This window comes from Camelus bactrianus, chromosome 32, assembly GCF_048773025.1.
Source record: "Camelus bactrianus isolate YW-2024 breed Bactrian camel chromosome 32, ASM4877302v1, whole genome shotgun sequence".
NCBI lineage: Eukaryota > Metazoa > Chordata > Mammalia > Artiodactyla > Camelidae > Camelus > Camelus bactrianus.
In genome coordinates, this window is record NC_133570.1 from 4,660,471 (window position 1) to 4,683,964 (window position 23,494).

General features: G+C 55.5%; 1 protein-coding gene across 29 annotated transcripts in view; it reads left to right on the forward strand.

Moving 5' to 3' along the window:
- NCOR2 (nuclear receptor corepressor 2) overlaps positions 1–23,494 on the forward strand; it is a 215,037-nt gene that overhangs the window by 69,044 nt on the left and 122,499 nt on the right. For all 29 annotated transcript variants that reach the window (XM_074355898.1, XM_074355895.1, XM_074355901.1 and 26 more), the window contains 4 exons: positions 5,560–5,687; positions 9,244–9,421; positions 15,685–15,864; positions 19,265–19,378. In XM_074355898.1, the coding sequence (XP_074211999.1) occupies positions 5,560–5,687; positions 9,244–9,421; positions 15,685–15,864; positions 19,265–19,378 (600 nt within the window). The remainder of the gene's footprint in view (positions 1–5,559; positions 5,688–9,243; positions 9,422–15,684; positions 15,865–19,264; positions 19,379–23,494) is intronic.

Sequence of the window (23,494 nt, forward strand, 5' to 3'; positions counted from 1 at the left end):
TTATTTACTGACCTCACATTTAGCTGCATGTGGCCGTGAGGATGGGCCTTGGTTCTGTTCTCTTGGCATTCATTGGGCACCTACTGTATACCACACCCTCAGGGGCTTGCCAGAGGACACTCAGGGTCTGGGGCCTCTCCCATTTGAGCTCCTGGATGCTCGGCAAGGGGGCATGAGGGTTTGCAGCTGCAGCTGGGGCGGAAGCTGGCTGTGCTGGCCCACGTGTATAGGCACGCGCCTGAACTGCTTGGCTGGCGTGGTCCCTTCTCCTGAGATGCAGAGAGGAAATGGTGTGGGAGGTCATTTCCATCCGTGAGCGAGATGTTTTTTGCATATGAACCCACTAGCCCAGCCTGGGGGTGTCCCAAACAATGACCTCTTGAGGATTTGGGCTCTCTGGATGCTTTTGAGAGCCAGCTGTGATGAACGGACACATTCTAGAGCTTCACTCTGAGAACTTCCCTCTGGATGGAGGCATCGAATTCTCACAGACAACCCAGTGAAAGATCACCTTGCATTATTATCCCATTTTGCAGATGAGGAGACTGAGGCCGGAGGTTAAATAACAGGCTTCAGGTTAAATTACTGTGAGAAGATAATGATTCAGCTTGAGGGCTCTGAGGCCCCATGAAACAGATGCTTCTTTTTATTGGTCACCTACTGTGTGCCCAGAGCCAAGGTCATTTATTATTTGTCATCACCTTTATCATGATCCCAGTAACAGAAATAAGCATTTTCATCTACCAAGTGCTTTGTTTATGCCTTTTATGTATACAGCTACACCTGCTTCTCTCATCACCAAAGTGAGGGCACCCTTACACTCTGCATTTTGTAGACGGGGAACATTTTGCAGGTGAGGAAACAGGACAAGTTGCTTAGCCATTCTGAGCCTCAGTTTTTCATCCATAAAATGGGGTAATGAGAGCATCTGTCTTCTAGATTCTCCTGGGGATTGAGCGTGAGGATCTGTGGGAAGTCCTCACACACACACATTCAGCCAGGTGTGTCCAGCCGTTCTTACTCTCACTGTGACCACAGCTGCCTGGCGGGGCCGCCTCCCCTGGGGGCTCCTGGCGGATGTCTCTGGTTGCTCTTGTTTCACATGCCCTCCTGCCGGGTTCTCCTGGCCCTTCCCTGTGGGCCCAGCCTCGGTTAGTCCTCGAGCCCCTGTGGCCCCTGCCATCCTGCCGTCCTGCCTGTCCTTCGCCCCGCTGGGCCCTTTCCCAGTCATCTGGGGTCACTGCCTGATCCCAGACACCTCCTGCTCTTTTCCCGCTGGGCTGGGCTGTCAGTGACGGAGGATGTGGCTGGACAGGACCCGGTGGTCACCACTTCCTTCGGGGAGGAGGCTGAGGCCAGGGATGAGCCGGGGCCCCGGGAGCTGCAAGGTGGGGTGCCCTTGTCCTGTGTGGTGGCAGCAGTGGGGCCCCACTTCCTGACCACCCTGCCTCGTGCTGTGGCAGCCCGGCTGGGGGCCGCTGCTCGTTACTGGAAAGGCAGGAGCAAGAATTCTGGGCATCCTGGCGGGTCTTTCGCTCCTGGGCATGTGTCCAGGGCTGGAGCCACTTTCCCTTGGCTGGCGGGAGGTGAACACCGGGGCCGTGATCTGGAGGTCACCTCCCGCAGCCCTGCGCCCCTTACCTCCATCCTGCCAGCCCACTGTATAGGCAGAGTTTGTGACATTCCCTCCTTTTCTGAGTCTTTGGAAGACAGGGGATGGAGGGAAGGGGAAATTGAGGCACAGAAAGACAAATGTCTTGTCCAAGGTGTCCCAGCTCCTTGGACAATAGTTGAGGCAGGTGTGCTGGGACGTGGGGGCAGGGCCTGGACCCAGTGACCTCTGATCTTCTCAGGACTCAACTCGCTCCCACACACGGTCCCGACAGGCCTGTGTCTGAGGTGGTACCTCCTGGCACTGGGCCCAGGGCTGCTTTGATGGCGAGTCCCCCTCGGAGCCGAGAAGAACCTTCGGATGTGGCTTTGAATTCCTGTTTCTCCCAACTTGCTGAGTGACGTTGGGCTGCTCACTTAACCCTGTGGGGCAGCCTGTTTTCCCATCTGCAGTACGGGCGTCATGGGTCTGAGCATCAGTGGCGGATGTTAACGAGGCGCCTTGGGTGGTGTCTGCACATGGCAGTCATCTCTTTCCTCCTGGCAGGTGGTGGAAGACTGAGGAGGGTCTGGAATCTGAGCGGGGCTGGGGGAGCCGCCTCCTCTGGTCGCCTGGGCTTTGGCCTGGGTCATCTCCAGGCCACCTGGTGTGTTATGCCTGGCGCAGGTGGAGAGCTTAATTCTGGGTGTGCCTGTAGACCCTGGAAAGCCCCGCTTCCCCGACCCAGCCTCCGGCGCACTCCGAGCCTCTCTCCCTGGTGCCATGCGCAGGCTCATTCAGTCCCATCTGCTCCACCTGCAAATCTACCTGTGCCCTGTTCTCTCCACCTCTCTGGACTTGGCTTCCTCCCCGACAGTATGAGGACCTCGCATCTTTCCCTGAGGGTCCTAGGGGACTCCTGGCACTGAGGACCTCCCAGGATTGAGGGTCCCAATGCCCAGTGCCCCCTCCCCTCCTTGCCTCCATTCTGACTTTCTATGGCCTGGCTCTTCTTGCCTCGGTCCCCTGAGACTCCCTGAGCGTTCTTGAGTCCCTGTAAGCCTTGTGCTGAATGAATGTGTTAAAGACAAAAGACTCAGGGTCTGAATCCCAGTACAGGCCTTTGTACTGTGTGGCCTTAGGCAGGTTACTTAACCTCTCTGTGCCTTTGTGTTGGAAGGGCGTTTAAGAGCATAGGCTCTGGAGCCAGACTGCTCCTCAGGCATGTCCTGGCTGTGAAACTTAGGACGAGTGGCTTTGCCACCCCGTGCCTCAGTTTCCCCATCAGGTGAGCGAGGGTAGTGATGACTGTGAGGTTCAAGTCAGCGGACACCCTCAGAAGCCTCCGCCCGGCGGCGGGCAGAGTTAGCACGCACTGATGCAGGGCCATGATGATGACTTTGAGGATGCCGTCATGACGACAGCGCGCCCATTAGCATCCTTTCCCGAGTGGCCCCCAGGGTACACTGTGGGCTTTTCCTCTAGAAGCTGGACTGGCAAACCTTCCCTGTAAATTTTTCAGGCTTGGGGGGTCTTGCGCTCTCTGTCACAACTGCTCGGTGTGCTGCCGTCCGGTCTGGAGAGCGGCTCAGCCAGCACACACGGGAATGGCCGTGGCCACGTGCCCGTGATGCCTGACGAAACAGGCCGAGCCTGGCTTTGGCCTTGGGCCTCATTTGCTGACTCCTGCCCTAGATCAGGACTTACCAGACTCCCTGCGGGAAGGACCAGTCTGTTTCATTTCCAATTTGTCCTAAACTGATATGCGGTCCTTCTGCACATGACCCAGTTCGCGGGGTGGGGACGGGTGTAGGCGAGGCCAGCAGGACGCGTGCAGGCCGTGCGCTTGGATGCTGCAGTCATGTCGTCAAGCTCTAAAGCAGTCTGAATTCTCTTGTCTTCCATGCTCCCCCCGCCGGGCCCCCGGTCACGGGCCCAGGAGCCTGCCTGGGCCACATGGGGACACGTACACGTGTTGGGGCAGCAGGCAGGGTTGGCTTGTTTTGTTAACACGTGGAAGGTTCTCACATTCTGAGACGTGGCTGGAGGCTTCCAGCCTGTGTGCCTGGTGTCATCATGCTCCTGCGACCACAGTGAGCCCCACCTTGGCTCAGTTTCTCTTCTGGAGTCTCCCCAGTTCTTGCCTTGCTGTAGAGCCCCAGGTGCCCTGAAGGGTGGAGATCAGTGTGGATGCTGCAGAAATGGCCCCCGAGATGTTCCTTGGAGGGACTGAGCTGTGAGCTCATTCTGCTTGGCTCCCAGACTGGGAAACTGAGGCCAGAGAGTTTGTGGTTCATGCAGTGGCCACCCCACGCCCCTGCCTCGGGGCCCCCGGGGGCCATGTGCCTTTTCCCACCTTGGTGGGCAGTGGTAGGCGCCGTCCTGCTGAGGCCCTCTCCCGAGGGACTGGACTGCCTCTCCGCCGCTTTGTTCATTTTGCTTTTGTGGGAGCGAGAATGTTCCTCCTGGCAGACTGCAGAGATTGCCGGTTTGTTCTCACACCTCTGCGTGAGTGCACACCAGATCGGTGCCTGGCAGCCTCGCTGGCATGATCCCAGAGGCCTCCACTCCCTCCCTCCAGCCCTTTCTTCTTCCTTCGTGAGCACCTGGTGCCTTGTGTGAGATGTCTTGGCGTCTGGGGGAGGGGGAGGGAGGCTGAGCCCTTCTCAGCCTTCTGGAAACTTCCCTCAGTCTTGGAGAGTTCAGGGGAATTGGTGGTCATTGGCACAGCGACCTCCTCCCATCTGGGTCAGGCACCCATCTCAGTGAGGCTCAGAGGGTTTGAGTGATGAACAAGATACCTCTAGCCTGAGGCCTTGCAGCTTTTGCTTTCACATCGGGCTGCCCAGGAATGCCCTTCCCTCAACAATTCCAGCCTCTGAGCTTGACAGGATCCCTGTTGATTCTAGTTCCTCATCCTCTCTAGCCTCCAGCCTCCCAGCCTCTCACATGCGTTTTTTTGGGGAAGGGTCTGAAACATACATTCCCCACACACCTTCCCGGTATCATCTAATTCTCTTTGCAGAAATAACTGCTTAAAAAAAGAAGGAAGCCAGACAGCAAAAGGACGTCTCGATTTTTTTTGAAAATTGGGAGAATTAAGCAGGGTGCCCAGAAGAAAATCAATCACCCGCCATCCCCCTCTTTCCCAAGCCTTGCTGTGTCAGACATCACTAACTGATTGTCGCCCTCGGTAAAACTGTGTCCCCGGCAGACAGAACCAATCGACTTGGATTGGTGCACGTGGGAGGTCTGTCGTGCTTTCACTTTTGAACTCTCCTTGCTTTCTTGCTTTCCTGCTTTCTTTGTTTCTTTCTTTTTTTTTTTTTTTAACATTTTAATGTGCCTCAAATCAGAACATAGTTGCTAATCGGGGTACTTGTTAGTGTTTCTGCAGACGACATGGGTCATGGATCGCATTTTACTGAAGAAGGTTTTGCCTGAAGATTGTTCTTCCGACTGTGATCTGTGCTTACGTGTGCAACGCTTATATGTGTGACGCTTGTGTGTGCTACACACCCTGTGGGTTTCCCTTCACAAGATGAGGGGCTTCCACATGGGCGGTTTGTTTGGGAACACAGTCTCTGAGCCTCGCAGACCGTCGGTGTTGGCTGCATTGCCAGCTGTGCCCTGGTGTGGGTGTCCTTGTCACTTGTGCCCGTGGCACACACGCAGGTTGTGCCTTTTTCCAGTTGTCTCTGTTGACACGCAGGCTCGGTCATCTCATCTGGAAAGAGGGCAAAACCTAGAGGCTTTGGCAGGACCAGTCACCCTTTCGCTGAACTTCTTATGGGCGATTGGCCCCAGAAATCCCCCCGGGTCAGACCGAGTCTGAGGGCCGGGCGAGGTTGTGGGTGGGCTCCCGGGTGTGGGGGCAGCACTAGTCAGGGGGCGCTGGCCCTGCCTCCCTGGGTGGGCCGCACTGCAGCAGTGTGCACGCTCACTGGCCTCTCTGTCCTTTGCTGCAGGACGTCGGGCTGCTCGAGTACCAGCATCACCCTCGTGACTACACCTCACACCTGTCGCCGGGCTCCATCATCCAGCCCCAGCGGAGGAGGCCCTCCCTGCTGTCCGAATTTCAGCCTGGGAATGAAAGGTGAGGAGGGGCTTGTGGGCCTCCTTGCTCAGAGCTGCTGAGCCATTTCTCAGATGGGCAAGCGCTCGCAGGGAGCTCACCGGGTTGTTGTTAACTGAAGGGGTGGCAGTCTGTGCTCTTATCTTGGTCCGGCTGTGATGGTGTCAATGGCAGGGGTGGGCAGGGAAGAGCCGCGTGGCCCCTGGACTTTCTGCCGTGAGCCTTCAGTGGTCCAGACAAGAGGGGGTGAGGGGTGTGTGTGGCCCAGACAAGAGGGGGTGAGGGGTGACCACCAAGACGTGGGGGAGCAGGGCTGGGTTGTTGGTGTGTAGGGACGTATCCATACCTGGGTGCCTGTGGGGAGCCCCTTTCCTCCTCTCTCTTTTTTTTTTTTTAAATGGAGGTACTGGGGATTGAGCCCAGGATCTCGTGCATGCTAAGCATGTGCTCTACCACTGAGGTCTTCCTTCTCCCTTCCACCCCTCCCCCTTTTCTCCCCTTTTCTCTGAGTCCTCCTCTGTCTCTCAGCTGGCAGACAAGGCCCTCTGGGCCAGCCTGGTCTTCCTTAAATCCAGGTGGGAGGGAACAAGTCAGTGCGGCAGGTGGGGACCCAGTGAGGGGAAGGCCGAGGCCAGAGCAGAGCCCCAGGCTGCCTGAGGTAGTAACAGCACTGATTGCTAAGTGTCTTGAGCTTCTAACACACGATGGCCCATTATCGGCTGTGGCTGCCCAGCGGGTACCCAGACAAACAGGCCCTGCCCTAGGGGAGCCCACGGTCTAGCAGCAGAGATGGAACAAATACACAAGGTGACTCCAGAACGAGGCAGAGGTGACCTGTTAACCTACAGGGCAGGCGAGGGCTGCTGTTTGGCTGGAGTGGCCAGGAGAGATGTTTGGCCACTAAGTAGCCAGCCATTCAGAGAGCTGGGTGAAGACATTCCAGGTGGCGGGAACAGCACGTGCAAAGGCCCGGAGGTGGGAATGCGCTGGGAGTGTTCCAGAAAGGCAGGGAGGCCAGGTGGTCGGGCAAGCAGGTGGACTGTGGGCCAGGTGAACTTCATGAGAACTATGGGAGGGTTTTTAGCTTTGCATGGCCAGGGTATAACTTCTACCCTAAGATCCTGTGGGCTGTGTGCAATGATTCTGGGGGTGAGGGGCAGCTGCTGAGGCTGGGTTGGCCCAGAGGCCCCATCTCATCATCTCCTCTGTCACCTTGCTCAGGCTGCGAGGCTGAGGAGGGCCCAGATGGGACTTGAGTTCCAGAGACCAGGCCTGCGCCCTTTGTGTTGCCACAGCCCCCTGGAGGCACTCCGGGGAGGCCACTGCCTAGGGCCCCGGCTGCAGTCTCTCGGGAGTGGATGGACTCGCGTGGGCGGAAGCAGTGGAGGTGGGGCAGGAGGCCAAGTGGGTGTGCTCCTGACGGCTGCTCCTGGGGCCCCTGCGGCAAAGGACCACACAGCTGGTGGCTGAAGACATCAGAACTGTGTTCTCTCACGGTTCTAGGGGACAGAAATCTGAAGTCAAGGTGTCAGACATAGAAAACAAACTATGGTTACCAGGGTGGGGAAAGGGGCAGGGAGGGATAAATTGGGAGTTCGGAATTTGCAGATACTAACTACTAGATGTAAAATAGGTAAACAGCAGGCTCCCACTGTACAGCACAGGGGACTGTCCGCAATACCTTGTAATAGCCTGTAATGGAAAAGAATGCGAAGAGGAATATATATGTATGTATGTAGGACTGTATCACTGTGCTGTGCACCAGAAATTAACACAACATTGTAAATCGACTTTACTTCAATAAAAACAAACAAACCAACCAAACAAACAGCCCTTTCTAGCCATGCCAGTGTGAGCTGGTACCATTACACAATTGATGATGTCACAGTACTTTTCTCTTTCTAAACTTATCAATAAATGAAATTGCCTTCTTTCTTTAAAAAACAAAAAAGATGTCGGTAGGGGGCTGCAACCCCTCAGAAGGCTCTGGGAGAGGACCTGTTCTTTGCCCCTTCCAGCTTCTGGGGGCTCCAAGGTGCTCCTTGGTTTGCAGCTGTGTCACCCCTGGCTCTGCCCCATCTCCAATGGCTATCCCCCATGTGTCTATGTCCTCTGCTCTTAGAAGGACACCTGGCATTGGGTTTAAGGCCCAGCTTAGTCCAGTATGACCTCATCTCAGATGATTCAATCTGCGGAGGCCCTACCTCCAAGTAAGGTCACAGTCTGAGGCTCCGAGTTGATGTGAATTCTGGGGGGGACACTGTTTAACTCACTCCTTTCTGATGTTTAAATGAAGAAACCACATGCTTCCTGCCAGGCCTCTTGTAATGGTGAAGCTGTTGGTTCTGTGATGGGCAGGAGGGGCATCTCATGACCTGGCTTTGGTGAGAGAAGGGCCCTCCAGAGAGGAGAGGACAGCTAACAGCCCCAGCATGTTGCAGTCAGTAGCGCTCACTGAGCCTCCGTGCACTGAGTGAGCATCTGCTGGGTGCCAGGCGCTGGAATACAGCAATGAACAAGACAGATGAATGTCCCTGCCCTCCTGGAGCGGACATTCTGGGATGGGGAAAGCAGCCAGCAAACCAACAAGGAAACGGTGAGGGCTTGGGAGAGAAAGAGAATGGGTGGTGAGCTGGGGTGCGTCTGATGGGCAGGAAGACCACAGTTAGGAGGGGATACCATGTGCACTGAAGACAGGAAGGAGAAGAGGTAGCATGGAAGGTGCTGGTGTTGTGAGTGTTCCAGACCAGCCAGTGCAAAGGCCCTGAGGCAGGAATGCAGGAGGCAAGGTGAACAAGGGTCAGACCAGGCAGGGCCTTAGGGTGGGAGTGGTAAGTTTGGATTCTAGTCTAAGTTTACTGGGAAAAGCATCAACTTGGAGAGCATTTCAGCAGAGGCCATACTTGGACTGGCTGGTAAGGGGTGGTAGCTGGAGGTGGAGGCTAGGAGTTCTAGCTCTGCTGTGTGTGCTCAGGCAAGGCTGTGTCCTCTCTGGGCCAGTTTCCTCCTCTGTAAACTGGAGAGGAGGGTAAAGGAGAGTTAGTCAGGAGTGGTTAGCCTGGACAGCTCCTTTCTCTGCATAAGGCTGCTGGGCTGAGTTGAGAAGGAGACTAAGGCCAAGTTGAGCGGCCAGAGTGCTGTGATCGGCTAGTGATATCTGCCCTGGATGAATGATGTGCAGATAGTGTGTGTGTTGTCGTCTGTGTTAGACCTACAGTGGTTTTCAACCTTGATTGTGCCCGTGCATCACACAGGCCAGCCCCTTGTTTCAGTGTGGACTCAGACCTGGTAGGTCTGGGGTGGGACTCAAGATTCTGCATTTGTAACCAGCTCCAGGCAGGGCTGACGCTGCTGCCTGGCCCATGGGCTGCGCTCAGTAGTGAGGGACCGGGGAAGCACCGGTGCATTCTCTTGCTGTGAACGGATCAGTGAATGCTGACTCGAAGAAGACAGATTTGTGTTTGAGTCCTGCCTGTGTGCCCCTGAACAGACGGGCACTCCTGTCGCAGGACGGAGGAAGGCCTGGCTCAGTGGGGAGGGTAGGAGACGTGATGCCACATACACTCGCCTCCCGCAGGTCCCAGGAGCTTCACCTGCGACCCGAGCCCCACTCGTACCTGCCCGAGCTGGGCAAGTCGGAGATGGAGTTCCTTGAGAGCAAGCGCCCTCGCCTGGAGCTGCTGCCCGACCCCCTGCTGCGGCCCTCGCCCCTGCTGGCCGCTGGCCAGCCCGGAGGCTCCGAGGACCTGTCCAAGGTAAGCTCCTCCGAGGGTCTGGGTTCTGCTGTGACTAGGCAGGGAGCAATGGAGGGGATGGGTGTGCCTGGGGTAGGGGGTCGGCCAGGGTGAAGGCTGGGAGGAAGGACCAAGCACTGGGCATGCAGTGGCTGGGGGGCGAGGGGATGGTCCAGGGAGGAGGGTGGCTCTCTGCGCTGTTCCTTGGCTGGAGAGGGACAGCTCCACCCCGAGTGTGTCCAGCCTGTGGGGGACACCGTGCTCAGGGTGCCCGAGAGGACTCTTTCATTTCACTCCTTTTTAAGCAGAAAGGTGAGCTGAGGTGGCGGGGCAGAATGTGCACAGGTTAAGCACCTGTGTTGTGCTGCTGCGAGAGGCTTTTCTGCTGTCAGTGAACCTCAGGACTGTTGAGCCTAGAAGCCCGTTTGTCTTTATTTAAATGGAGGAATCACAGCCAGGGGCCCAGATGCTTCTGTCCCCCAGGGTCACCCAGCTGCCTTGGAGGCTGTTATTCCACTGTCACTGCCTAGGGTGGGACAGGGCCTGGGGCCAGGGGACATGCTTGTCCGTGGCCGGCTGTGTGATGGATGTCTTTTCTGCGCGCGCTGAGCAGTGTCAGAGCTGAGCTCCTGTGTAACCACGAGGACGCATATTAGCTCATTAATGGCCTCCCAGCTGCTGGGTGAGGTCAGTGCTCATCGTCTGGCAACACCAGTGGGGGTGAGTGGGGACTGGGAGCCAGGCCAGGGGAGGGACGTGGCCCACTCAGGCCTGCTGGATCCTCCTCTCTGCCTGACACTGGATGTGGGACTGAATGGTGGGATTTCAGGCCAGGCTAGGCTCTTTATTGGGGGGCTGGCAGGAAAGGGGGTTCCCGGGGGCGGGGGTCATGACGATGAGGACAAGCTAACACCGAGTCCCTGCTGTGTGCCGGCTCCTGCGCCAAGCGTGAATGTCCCTCCGCTGTGCCTTCCCAGCCTGACAAAGCCCAAGCTGTGATTCCCTTTTGCAGGGGGGGGCTCCAGGCTGGGAGGGCAGGAGCCATTCACCACGGTCACTTGGAAGTGGGGCAGCGGGCGCTGAAATGCAGGCAGCCCAGCCCAGCCGTGCCCACCAGGCCGCCCGGCCGTGGCCTCCCTTTGGTCTCCCTGGGTGGGCCGCGCACCCCCTGCTCCCAGTACCTGCTGTCCCCTCGTCAGCATCCTCCTCCCCGCTTCCTCGGCTGCTCAGCCTCTTGGGAGGAGTGTTGCCATTCAAAAAGCTCTTTCCCGAAGTGGGTCTTGGGTGGCAGGGGAGTGGGGCACGTGTGCAGGGGGGTAAGGGCCACACCGGGGAGGCTTGCTGTGCCCCCGAGGGACCGGAGCCCCGAGTGGACCACGCCTCTGCTCATGTCCAGTTCTGCCCAGAGAATGGGCCGACGCGTGTCTCTGGCCAGCCCCTGTCAGGCCTCTGCTGCCTGCCCTGTGCTCTGCAGGCCCTTCTGAGGGTCTCCGTGCCCGATAGTGGCTCTGCGAGTCCTTCTGCTCGTCCCTCTCCTTGGGGGTCCCCGGGGAGCTCCCTCTTCTCCGTGGCTCTTTCTTAGTGTGTCTGTTTCTCTGTGTCTCTTTCTGTCCCTGTGTCTCTGTCTCTCTCTGCCTGTGTGTGTATGTCTGTCTATCTGTCTCTGTTTCTCTCTCTGTGTTTGTCTTTCTGTCTCTCTCTTCTCTTCCTGGACCCCACGGATGTGGGGGAGTGATGGGCCCAGTGGGGGAGTGATGGGCCCAGTGTTGGGGCCTGGCTGGACCAACTACTGTAATTGCTCCAGGCTGTTAAGAGCATTTGGAAAGTTTGAGCACATTTTGGGCAAGGGAAGGAGCCAGGGGAGAAACACAACTCTGAAGGAGTTCAGATGTTTTTTGCGTCTACTGTGTGGAATTCAGCTGGATGCATGAGACAGGAATTCGATGGGATTTTTTTTACAGCACCCTCCTCCCCCTGGTCCTGGCTGTGTTCCCTTTTCATATAAAAATGTTCTGTTTTATAATGCTTCCCTGCTCTTGAGCCTCTGGAGTCCTGTGGCGTCAGAGACTTCCTTTGGAATTCACCAAACTTTGTTCTGGGGACTTTAGAATCATCACAAACAGCATTTCTGAAAGTCTCTTTGTCTTTTGGGGCCCTCCTGTTGGCTGAAAGGGACAGATTTGTGTCAAATTGGTTTAGGCAGGAGTCCTGGATCATATAACTGAAATCGGGTTGGTTGGCTTCAGGCACAGCTTGATCCAGGTGACATGATGTCATCCGGTCCCGGTCTCTGTTCATTTCTTGGCTCTGCTGTCTTTTTTTAAATATATATTTTATTTATTATTATTGTATTATTTAATTATTTTATTTTGGCAGGGGGAAGGTAATTAGGTTTATTTATTTTTGGAGGAGGTACTGGGGATTGAACCCAGGCCCTCGTGCATGCTAAGCATGCACTCTACCATTTGAGCTATACCCTCCCCCCTTGGCTTTGCTGTCTAGCACGTGATCTTGGTATGTTAACAAGAAGGCAGTTTGAGATGACAGGCCTTCCTATTTCCACATTCAAGGGCAACAAAAAAGAGCTTTTCCCTCCATCTCCACATTTTCAGACCAAAGCTGTTTTTCTCCACGCTTTGAACGAGGCCCTTGCCTGTCCTGAAACCCATCATTATGACTGGAGGAGTGGACTGTGGGTACACGAGGCTGGCCCTGCCTTTTTCTGGGGCTGAGATAGGGGGAGCCCCAAGGGGTCCTCTCCAGCCCCCGAGGCTTCATGTCTGTAATTTTACATAATGAGTTCAACACAATCCGTGTTGGCCTGAATTTTTACACCAAGGGCGTCCAGTGGGGAAAATGGTGCCAACTGTTCCCTAGCGACTGGTGAGGGTATCGGATTGTTGTTTTCCTCCTGCGGGTTTGGGCTGAAATGAAGGCCAGCAGCCGTCGGGAGAACCATCTGGAGGTCCGATAGCCAGGCTCCCTCGGTTCCATTCCTGGAAAACTCAGCACCGCAGAAAACACTCTTCGCCCTCCGGGTGCGCATCTTCTATTCAGATTGAGGTGAAATCCACATAACGTGGAATTAACCACATTGATGTGAGCAGTTCAGCAGCATGTAATACATTCACAGGGTTGTGCACCACCTCTGTCTGGTTCCAGAACACTCTCATCACCCGGAAGAGCAACCCGGTTACCCATCAGCAGTCACTCGCATTCCCTCCTCCCCAGCCCGTGGCAACTGCCAGTCTGCTTTCTGTCTCCGGATTCGCCTGTTCTGGACAGTTTGTATAAATGGGGTCATAATTCTCTCACTCAGCGTAATATCCTTGAGGGTCATCCGAGCTGTACCCCGTGTCTGTACATCGCTTCTTTCTATGGCTGATCATACGCCATTGAATGGAGAGACCACATTTTATTTGTTCGTCAGTTGACGGACCCGCCTGTGCAGTTCTGCTGAGAATAAAAGCTAAATCTGAACCTTAAGGTAGAAGCCATGGAAGTAAACGTCTTTTACGCATCAAGACTGTAAGAAGAATTTCCCAGCAACTTTCCCTACAGTTCCTAGCAGTTGCTTCATCTAACTCTTGCCCTGCCCCTGACAGAAACCTTCTCTTGGCTTATGTCATTTTGAGAATTATTCCCAGGGTGGATAAACTGTTTCAGGGTGTCCTGACCCTGAAAGCCTTCTGTCCACAATCCTCGTTCATGCTCTGTTCCCCTTCCTTCTTCAATCTGACGGAAGAGCAGAGAGGACAGGAGAAGAGGGTTCCTGCAGCAGACAATAGGACTGGGCTCCGGGAACCATGTCGCCAGAACCTTTTGTCTCCAGGACGCTGAGAAATAATTGAGGCTGTTGGAGGAGACCAGCGAAGTGCCGTGGACACAGAGGGATGGGGCTGGGTCTCTATAGAGGGCTGGGGCAGGGGGCGTGCAGGGTGGGTCTGACTTCAGTCGGGCACCCTTGGCAGGGGGCTGGTGCGAAGGCCTGCAGAGGTACTGGAGTGTGTGAGCTGCTTATGGTTTGGTGGGGTCAGGTGCCTGCAGCCCCTGTTTCCATCAGCTCAGCCGTCCTGTTGGGGAGCAGTTAAGGCCTCACACCCACTGACACACGCGCGTCTATACATTCCTTCTGAGCATTTTCCTAGGGGATTTTTCTTCTGTGCAGTTTTGCCTCTGATTTCAGGGGGTCCTGGACCCTGGAAGGGATCTTGTTCTTGCTTTTCTGCCCAGCCACATGGTTGAGGGATGAAAGAATGTGTAGGAGCTGTAGGAGCCCCTGCGATTTGGTTGTGTGCTCTGCCTACTTCTGGAGAGTTCTATGGAGGCCTGGCCTCTCCCATCCTGTGCCCTCCAAGCCAAGGCTCCATTGCTTTGTGGCTGGTGACCTCGGGCATGTCACTAAACCTCACCAGGCCTTAGTTCCCTCACCTGGAAAGTGAGGAAGACTGTATTTCCACTTCTAAGGTGAGCTGTGACAGTTACATGAGTTAAGACTTGTGAATTGCTCAGAGCAGAGGTTGGCAAACTCAGCAAGCTCCAAACCTGGCCCTCAACTTGGGTTTGTCAATAAAGTTTTATTGGCACCCAGCTATGCCCGTTCCTTTGAGCCCTGTCTGTGGCTGTTTTCCCACTGTAGTAGTGGGTGAGTGGTTGGCTCAGAGACCGTCTGGCCTTCAAAGACTGAAGTTTTTCCCACCTGGCTCTCTACAGAAAGTGTGCCGACCGCTGGCTTAGAGCCGTGCTCGGCCAGTGCCTCCCATCCTCTCGGTGGGGATGAGGCAGCAGCCCCCTAGGAGAGCTGCAGCAGGGTCAGGGGCGGGGTGCCTGGTTCAGTTTCCTGGGTGTCTCTGAGGAGTGTGGAGGGCCACGTCAGGGCCATGTCAAGGCTGTTGAAGGACATGAGGCCTTTTCTGCCTTTGTCCCAAGGCTTCTGGGTGTGTTGAGGGCCTGGGAGTCTGGACACCAGCTCTCCCTGTATCTCAGATGGAAACGATGAGGCCAGGGGGACCCCCAGACCTTTGGGGCCTGGGGGCTTTGGTGGGGTCTGCATGTATAGGACGGAAAGCCCGGGGCCAGAGGGGTGGGGGTGGAGGTCATGACTGCACAGCCTCTGCTGGCCTCGAGATGGGGAGGGGGTGGCACTTGGCAGCCCTGGGGCTGCAGTTGTCCCAGGGAATAATGTGTCCTCTGTCCTCGGGCTGCAGCTGCCGTGGGGGTGGGGAGGCAGCGGCCTGGAGCTCCTCCTGGGGCCTCCTCTGCCAGCAGCTGGCGGGTTGGCCTTGAGGATGGCACAGGGCGGGGGCCGGGTTTGGGATAGGACAGTCCCAGCCAGTGCCTGAGGCACGCTTACACTATGCCAGGCTCGGAGCGGAGCGCTTTGCCAGTATTAACTCGTGCAACCTCAGAACAGCCGGGAGGTGGCAACTGTCCCATTGTGCAGATGAGGACACAGAGGCAGGGAGCTGTGGCCTGATCTGCTTGCGGTCACCAGGCTGGGAGGCGGCACAGTGGGTGGGGATTTGAACCCTGGGCTGCACAGGTGACCGCTCCGGGGGCAGGCCTGGGTTTTTTATTTTTTAACCTCTCAGCGTGCTCCCAGAACAGCTTGGATACTCAGTAAACTTGGGGGTAGAATGACAGAGTCCACGAATAACCCAGTGAAGGATTCCCTTGCTTGTGTAACACACGTTTGAAAACAACGTTGTTACACAAAGAGTAACACTCCGTGCAGGAAAAGCAGAAACACACTGGAAAATAAAAAGAAGAAGGTGCAAATACCTCCCTTTCCCGAGTGACCGGATAGTTATCTTTCACATCCGGGTTTGCACCGTGTGTGATACTTTGTAACTCGCCGGTTCTGAGTAATAGGCCTCGGGTGTGTGGAGGCTGTGGGTCTTGGTGCCTGTTCTCTGGGAGTGTGGGCCTGGGGGAGGGCACAACAGGGTAAGTGGGTTAAGAGACAGGTGCGTTATGGGAAGAGGGAGGAGGGAGGGCTTCCTGACTTGAGGGGAGGCTGGGAAGACTCCTATAGGAGGATATAAAGGATCTGAACTCTGGAGGCGGCTGGGAAAGGGACACCTGGCTGGAGGACCAGTGAGGGATAAGTCAAGGAGGTGGGGTCAGTAAGCAACCCTGTGTCTGGGACCTGGGGGCTCTGGCATGGCAGGTGCCTGGCGTGCCGGTACCTGAAGTCATGGCTAGAAACTTGCAGTGTACTGGGGGCACTGCTGGCTGGGGGTGTCCCCTGTGCCGATCCCATGCCTGTTTTTCCTCCACCACAGGACCGCAGCCTGACAGGCAAGCTGGAGCCGGTGTCTCCTCCCAGCCCCCCCCACGCTGACCCTGAACTGGAGCTGGTACCTCCCCGGCTGTCCAAGGAGGAGCTGATCCAGAACATGGACCGGGTGGACCGCGAGATCACCATGGTGGAGCAGCAGATCTCCAAGCTGAAGAAGAAGCAGGTGCGGGTGGGTGGGGTCAGGGCAGCTCTGAGCTCCTGATCCAGCAGCAGATGCGACTGTGAAGATAATACTGGTAGTAATAGTAGTTGTGAATGTGTGCTAAGCACTGCCTGTGTGCTGGCTTGTTTTTATGCCCTTTACATTTATTGGACAAGAGAGTTGTTTTGTGTGGTGCTGTCCCATGGAGCCTTCTGCAGTGATGAGAATGTCCAAAGTGGTAGCCACCACCCATATGTGACTCTTGAGCACGTGGAAGGTGCCTAGTGTAGCTGAGGAACTGAATTTTTAATTTAGCTTAACTTTGAATTAAATGAAATTTATGGTTGAATAGCTGCATGTGGCTACTGTACTGGATGGCACGGGAACGATGGGTGCGAGGTCAATGTTTACAGCCAAGCTGTCCAGCGATGTGGGGTGGGCAGTTATTTCTCTGTGCCTTACTTTCCTCATCCATAATGTGGGGGGAAATATCACAGGACTCTGACCCTGACTCTCTGAGCTCTGCTTTGGAACATTCACCTCTCTGAACCTCGGTTTGCTTGTCTGTAAAATGGGTACAGACATGACACCACCTCATAGGTTATGAGGAGTGAACAGGGTTGGGAGGTAAAGATAAATCCACATGGTGATTGTCGAGACCAAAGGAAAGTTACATAAAGATTAATAATTGTATAATTTTATTTTAAAATAAGTGGGGTCCTCCAGGCCATCCTCTACCCTTGGGGGTCAGCAAATCCAGCCAGATCTGGCCTGATGCCTGTTTTTGTAAATAAAGTTTTATTGGCACACGGCCACATCCATGTGTTTACACATTGTCTGTGGCTGCTTTCTTGCTTATGATGGCAGAGTTAGGTGGTCACAGCAGAGACTGGCAGGAAGGCCTGAAACAGTTACCCTCCGGGCCTTCACAAGAAAAGTTTGCTGCCCCTGCTCTGTCTTGTTGCCCCATTTGAAGGTGTCACCTTTAGAATGAAGATGTTTCCTGCTTTGTGACATTGTGGTCTCATGATTACAGTGTAGAAGCAGGCTTCCTGTCTCCCGGTTCCCTGCTGTACTCCTAGCAGTGCAGGCACATAGTAGGTGCTCCTTAAAAACTGTTGCTCGTGTCAGTGTGACTCGTCTAGACCGGGGAGAGGGGTGAGGGGAGGAAGGGTCACATGCAGTCCCCTCCAGGTAAGGGTGTGTGGGCTCCACGTAGAATCACGGGCCCGCCCTATCCCCCGTGGTCAGTGGAGGGACCGCTAGTGAGAGACACTTCCTGGAAGTCAGTTCAGGGCTGTGTGAGCAGGTTTGGAAAGATGTGCAGGGGGAGGAGGGCATTGATTCTAAGAGGCCTCGGGGCTGTCGCTCATCTTGGGGGACCTGGGGATGATGGTCCGGCAGCTGGGCTGGTCAGGGAGGCTCGGCCAGCTGTCCCAGATGTGGGGGCAGCAGGTAGGTTTCCAGGAAGGTGGATCAGCATGCGGGGAGGCCGGGCCTCTGTTGGAGTCAGGCAGGCACTGCCAAAACCAGCGGAGTGCTGGACCTTTAGTCCCCCCGGGGGCCTGGCTTTGGGACGAGGCTGAAGCTACAGGTCATGTGCACACATTTGTGACTGTGGCCAGAAGCCAAGTGGCCTAGGGCCACCCTCCACAGTCAAATTTTTTTTTTTTTAAATTCCACTTTGGCATTTTTTTTTTAAACTAAGATTCACAAAACACAAAATGACTCATTTTAGAGTGAACAGTTCAGCAGCATTTAGTACATTCACAGTGTTGGGCAGCCGCCTCTCCTGTCCAGTTCTAAAACATCCTCATGCTTCCGAAGGGAGACCCCGTACAACGTTAGCAGTCGCTCATGCCCTCCCTCCCCAAGCAGCCACTCGTCTGCTTTTTGTCCTTGTGGATTTGTCTGGACACTTCCTATACATGGCATCATACAATATGTGGTCTTTTGTGTCCAGGAGCTTTCATTTCCCATCATGTTTTCAAGAGTCACCCACATGGCAGCCTGTGTCAGAACTTCCATTGCTTTTATTGCCAAACAGCGTCCCGCCGTACGGATGAGCGGCCACATTTGTACACCCATCCTTCAGCTGATGGACGCTTGCTTGTCTCCACCTCTTGACTGTCATGAGTGGTGCTGCTGCGAACGTCTGAGTTCATGTTTTCCTTTGAGCATCCATTTTCAGTTCTTTGGGTCTGGACCTGGGAATGGAATTGCTGTGTCCTGTGGTAACTCCGTTTAACTTTTGGTGCCTCTGGGGGATGGGAGGCACCTTCTAATGGGAGAAAATCTCCTTTCTGTCCTCTTTTTCTGGCTACACACTCCTTCCATTTTTTGGCTTAGTTTGTTTTGCACTTTCTGGAGGGATTTCTGTTTTGCCGGGTGCTGGCTGCCCTTCTGAAAGCCACCGCCAGGGGTCACTGTGGGACTGAGGCAGCTGGGCTCAACCAGCCAGGCCTTTGTGCCTGCAGAAGCCAGAACTGGATTTTCTGGCTCTTTCTGCCTTGTCCTCCTCTTGGCCACCTTTTTGAGTTCATGATGGTTTGCTCCATGGTCATGGGCAGGATGTGTGAGCCTTATGAGCAAAGAACAGTGTTCTCATCTCGCTCAAAATGCCCTGTCAGATTGTACACCTGGGTATTGGCTTCCTGTGTGACCTGGGGCTAGGGTCTTAAGCTCTCTGATCTTTGCTTTCCCTTTTTGGTATCAAGCAGACGGCAGCATGAAGGGGGCCTTTATGGTGTTTGGAGGAGGAGGGTCATGGTGATGACGATGTTGACGGGAAGCTGCCTACCGGGTGCTGTGTGCTCAGCGTGCGTCAGCTCGTACAGTCCTCTTGTCCACTCCCTAGGACAGAAACTTTAAGTACCCCCATTCTCCAGATGAGGAAAGTGAGGCTCGGGAGTTCAGCAACTTCCTAAGGGCACATAGCAAGTAAGTAGTAGGAACAGGGGTCCAGTCCGGGCAGTTTGGCTCCAGTTTGCACAGCCTCTCCTGACCACGATGTCCTCACGGTGGTAATAAAAGGTAATAACGGCCGGCCTTGAGCGAGCCCCGAGTCTGCACGATACATGGAATAACTCATCAGGGAGGCACAGCGATGAGCCCCATTTCACGGATGAGGAGACTGGGGCACGGCGTGGCTAAGCCGCTGGCTTACACTCACTTAGCTGAAGAGTCACCAAGGCTGAACTTGAACCTGGGAAGGTTGGCTGCAGAGCCTGGAGGTGGCCCTGGCTGGGCCCTTCCCTGTGGGCTTGGAGTCCCTGCGGGTGACTCAGAGGAAATGGTTAGCAGCCTGACTTCCTGTGCGGGGCCACCAGCCCGGCTGCACCCCTTTGCCGCCGCGGGAGGGGGGCTGCCTCTCCTTCCGCCTGCCGGCGTGCTCACCACTGCGCTCTGCCTGCTCCCACAGCAACAGCTGGAGGAGGAGGCCGCCAAGCCGCCCGAGCCGGAGAAGCCCGTGTCGCCACCGCCCATCGAGTCGAAGCATCGCAGCCTGGTGCAGATCATCTACGACGAGAACCGGGTACGCCCCGCCCTGCCCCGCGGAGCCCCCACCCCACCGCTCCTGCGCGCCCGGTGCTGCCTGCCAGCTGGGATGCGGGTGTCCCCACGACAGGTCTGGCTCTCCCCCTGGGCCTCAGCGTTCCTGGCACCTCCGTGAACCCTCCCCCACCCAAGGCCTGGGTTTGTGAGTGGGAGGGGAAGGGGGTGGCCAGAGAAGACCCATCTTGGTGTGGCTGTGGTTCATTCTGCTGAGACACACGGACTGGTGCGGACTGTGGCTGGCCTGTGGGATGCAAATGAAAATGCAGGCATTAGGTCATAGGAGAGCCCCAGGGGCCAGTCCACCAGTAAGGGAGTGGGTAATTACTTAGGTTCTCACAGAAGAAATTCTTGTAAGCCCGGAGACGATCGTAATGTTATTATTAACAATAACAGCAAACATTCGTTGAACAGCTCCTCCCTTTCAGGGGATGGGCCAGGTTTTTTACATAGCAGTCCTAAAAGGGTAAGTACAGTGATTGTTTCCATTTAACACAGAGAGAACCTGAGGCCCAGAGAGGTTAAGTGACTTGTCCAAAGTCACACAGCTGGGAAGTGGTGAACCTGGGATTTGAACCTTTAGGGCATCAAATTCTAGGGCCAGATTTGTCAGCACTGGTCTCGCTTACTTTTAGCAGGCACCGTTGGTGTGGTCGAGCACAGGTCTGTAGCAGACTGTGGGGGCCCCGAGGGATTTGTGGAAGGCAGCTGCTGGGTGTCTGGAGGGAGCTCAGTCTTGGGGGAGGGGCTTAGGGTACCCAGTGTCTCCCAGAGGCTGAACCCCAAGGCTTGACCTGCCCTGAACTGGAATCTGGTATCCAGTGACATCTCCCTGCCTTGGCTCCTATGGTCCCCCTCCTGCCCTCAACTCCTGGCTGTTCTTCCCAACTGTCCCTGCTGTGGGATTTGCCCCTGGCTGCTGGGTCCATGCTCAGAGTCCAGGCAGGGGCTGGGAGTACCTGGTGTCTGGGGTCCTGGCTGGCTGCTCTAGAGCCTGGGAACACGCGGTTGGTGCCTATGCCTGTAGCTCCAGGCAAGGAACTACGGTATCAACTGGTCTGGCTATGCCTCTGCCTCTTGCGGCTGCAGTAGATGCAGGATGAGACTGAGTCTGCCAGGGGCCTGGGAGCTGTGTGCGGGGCCTTGCGGGGCTGGCCACTCCCCCATCCCAAGTAACACTAATGACCAGCGCAACGAGAGGAGAGCTGAGGGGCCACGTGTGCTCCAGCCAAGTGTCCTGGGCTCCGATCCCACCTCTGCCACTTACTGGCTCTGTGACCTTGGGCAGATTCCTTAAGCCTCCCATGCTCCTCGCCAGCAAAATGATGGTAATTGCAGCACTTGCCTTATACCGTGGTGTGGGGGTTAAATGAGTTCATTATGTAGCACCCTTAGAACAAAGCCTGGCACCAGGCAGGTGCCAGCTGGTGCTGTTTATTGTTGTCCTCATTGTTCTTTTCTTCTTGTTACTGTTCATGTTTTGCATGATTTCACTGAATCCTCTGCAGACCTGTGTAAGACACGTACTGTTCCTCTCTCCATTTTACTCAAAGAAGCCAAGGCTCAGAGGGGGGAGGTGACCCACCTGGGATTGCACAGCAAGTGAGCCTTGAGGCTGGGAATCGGAGCCAGGGTCGAGTTGGCTTCAGAAGCCTGTGGTGGAGGGGACAAAGGCAGAGCTCCCAGGTCTGTCACCTCAGGCAGCCCCATTGTCCACCCTCCCTGATCCTTGTGGGAGGGAGAGGAGGCACGGTTCTCTCTAGCAGCTGTGGAGGCAAGTTGATGGCTGTGCCCAGGATGTCACCACAGTGCCCTTAGCCCTTGTTGGGGCTCAGCCTGTTGGGAGCTGGCAGACTCTAGCAGGCTGAGGCCTTTGGTGCCCCTGCGGGAAGCTTGTTCCACCTCCCTTCCCAGCCACTAGCCCCCATTTCCCTGGGGGTTTGTCTAACGAATAGTAATTTGGGGCTTCCCTCCAGGGCTCCCCAGGTTCTCCCAAAGACTGTGGCTGCAGATGTGACTGGCTTTGGCTCCTTGGCCTCAGCACTCCCTCTCCTTCAATAGCAGTTAAGACACCCCTTCCCAGGTCTCACCTGTGTGTTCTCCCTGCCGGAACTCCCACCTCCTCCTGCCCCGATGTTCTGCAGCTTCTCTGTGTGAGGAGAGGGGGAGGCTTGGACTCCAGTCCAGCCCATGCCCCCTGGGTGGTTGTTTTTCACTTCCAGGCCTTCAGTTGCCCTAGGTCCTGGCCACATTCTTTTTTAATTTTTTATTTTCCTTCTCTATTTTTCTTTTCTTTTTTTCTTTTCTTTCTTTTCTTTTTTGTGGGGGGAAGGTTTGTTGTTGTTTGTTTGTTTCTGGCCACATTCTTGAGGTCACAGAGTTGGTGTGGCTGAGATCGTGGCCGGAAGGGCTTTGTAAACTGTAAAGCACTGTGCCAGGAAGGGTCTAGTAAGTCAAGACTTGGATACAAGGGACAAAAACTCAGCTCAGACTGGTTGAGGCTGAAGAGGGGGTCATTGAGTCTTGTAGTGAAAGTCAGTATTAGTTTACGTCAGGGATGCATTGACCCAGGTGCTCAAATGAAGATGTTAGGGATCGCTCTCTCCCCATCTCTGCTCTGTCTACGCAATGTCATTCCCTGGCAGGGTTCCCAGGACATGGAGAAACGGCTGCCGGCAACTCTGGGCCCACTTAGCCTTCCCAGGCCAGATGGGAAGCTCTTCCCAGGTGTCTTAGCAACCATCCCAGGGCTGGCTCTCATTGGCTGGCTGGAGTCACATGCTCATTTCTCAGCCAATAGTGAGGCCAGTGGGGTTGACTACACTGATTGGTCAGGGCTGGGTCTTAGGCCCACCCCTGGAGCCTGGGGGTGGAGTCAGCCCCACCCCCACCCTGCCCCAGGGACTGGAGGAGGGGTTCTCTCCCAAGGGGAGGTCAGAGGCCAGGGAGTGGAGGCTGGGGAGACATATGCAGCCTGTGTCCCCCACACTGGGCTGGAGATTACCAAGTTCGGGTCCCAGAGTGCTGGCATGGTCCTCTCCCAGCGCCTCAGACTGGGGACACTTGGCCATTGATGCTGACTTCATCCTGATCAGTCCTGACGGTATGTGGGAGTCACTGGCCTTCCCCCAGTCCCCAACGCCAGATGAGAAAACAGAAGCTCTGGGTCAGTTCCCTGAGGCCTTACCAGTGAGTGGCGGGCTAGGACTCGAAGCCTGGTTCCTGGGTTGTGAGAGCAGGCCTCTGCCTGGTGAGTTCAGGGGTGCTGAGCACATCACACTGGTCCTGTTCATTCATTCATTTATTTATTCATCCAGCAGCCAGGTAATTGAACATCTGCTCTGTGACTGCCGCTGTTCCAGGGAGCAGCAGTGACCTTGGCCCCAGCCCACTAACAGTAGCTTTCTGATGGGGGAGCCATAATATACTCAAATACACCACAGGCAGGCACACCATGGGTCTGAGGAATCTTACCCGTCATTGTCCCCGTCCCCCTTTCTTTTCGTCTACTGCCTCCCCTTGCCCGTGCCCCAATGACCCTTGTACTTCCTTGAACACCTAGGCATGCTCCTGCCTCAGGGCCGTTGCACTGGCGGTGCCCTCTGCCTAGAGCTCCTTGTCTCCATTGGACTTGCTCTCTCACTTCTGCAATTGTTTGCTCAAATGTCCCTTTTTCAGCAAGGCCCGTCCTGACCCTCTATTTAATCCTGAAACCCTGTCAACACCCCCACCCCCGCTGCTTTGACTTTGTTCTTTGCCCTTGTTGTTCTCACTGGCCTTAATTCACATTTGATTTGTTTATTGTGTTTATTGTGCACGGTGGCTCTGAGGGTAGAGATCTCTGTCTTTGTTTCCCAGCTATATCTCCAGCACCTAGAACAGTGCCTGGCACACAGCAGGTGCTTATGAAATACTTGCTGAGCAAATGCATGGATGGCACAGGAGAAGCAGACTCTTCCTGCTGGAAGAGCCCTCTGGTCTGGGGGCTGTGGGGCCTGACCTCTAGCCCCAGTGGAGGTCAGCTAGGCCTCAGGGGTTGGAGGCCTGGTGGGTGGGAGGCCCCTCAGATGCCCTGCGCAGGAGCAGCCAGGACTTA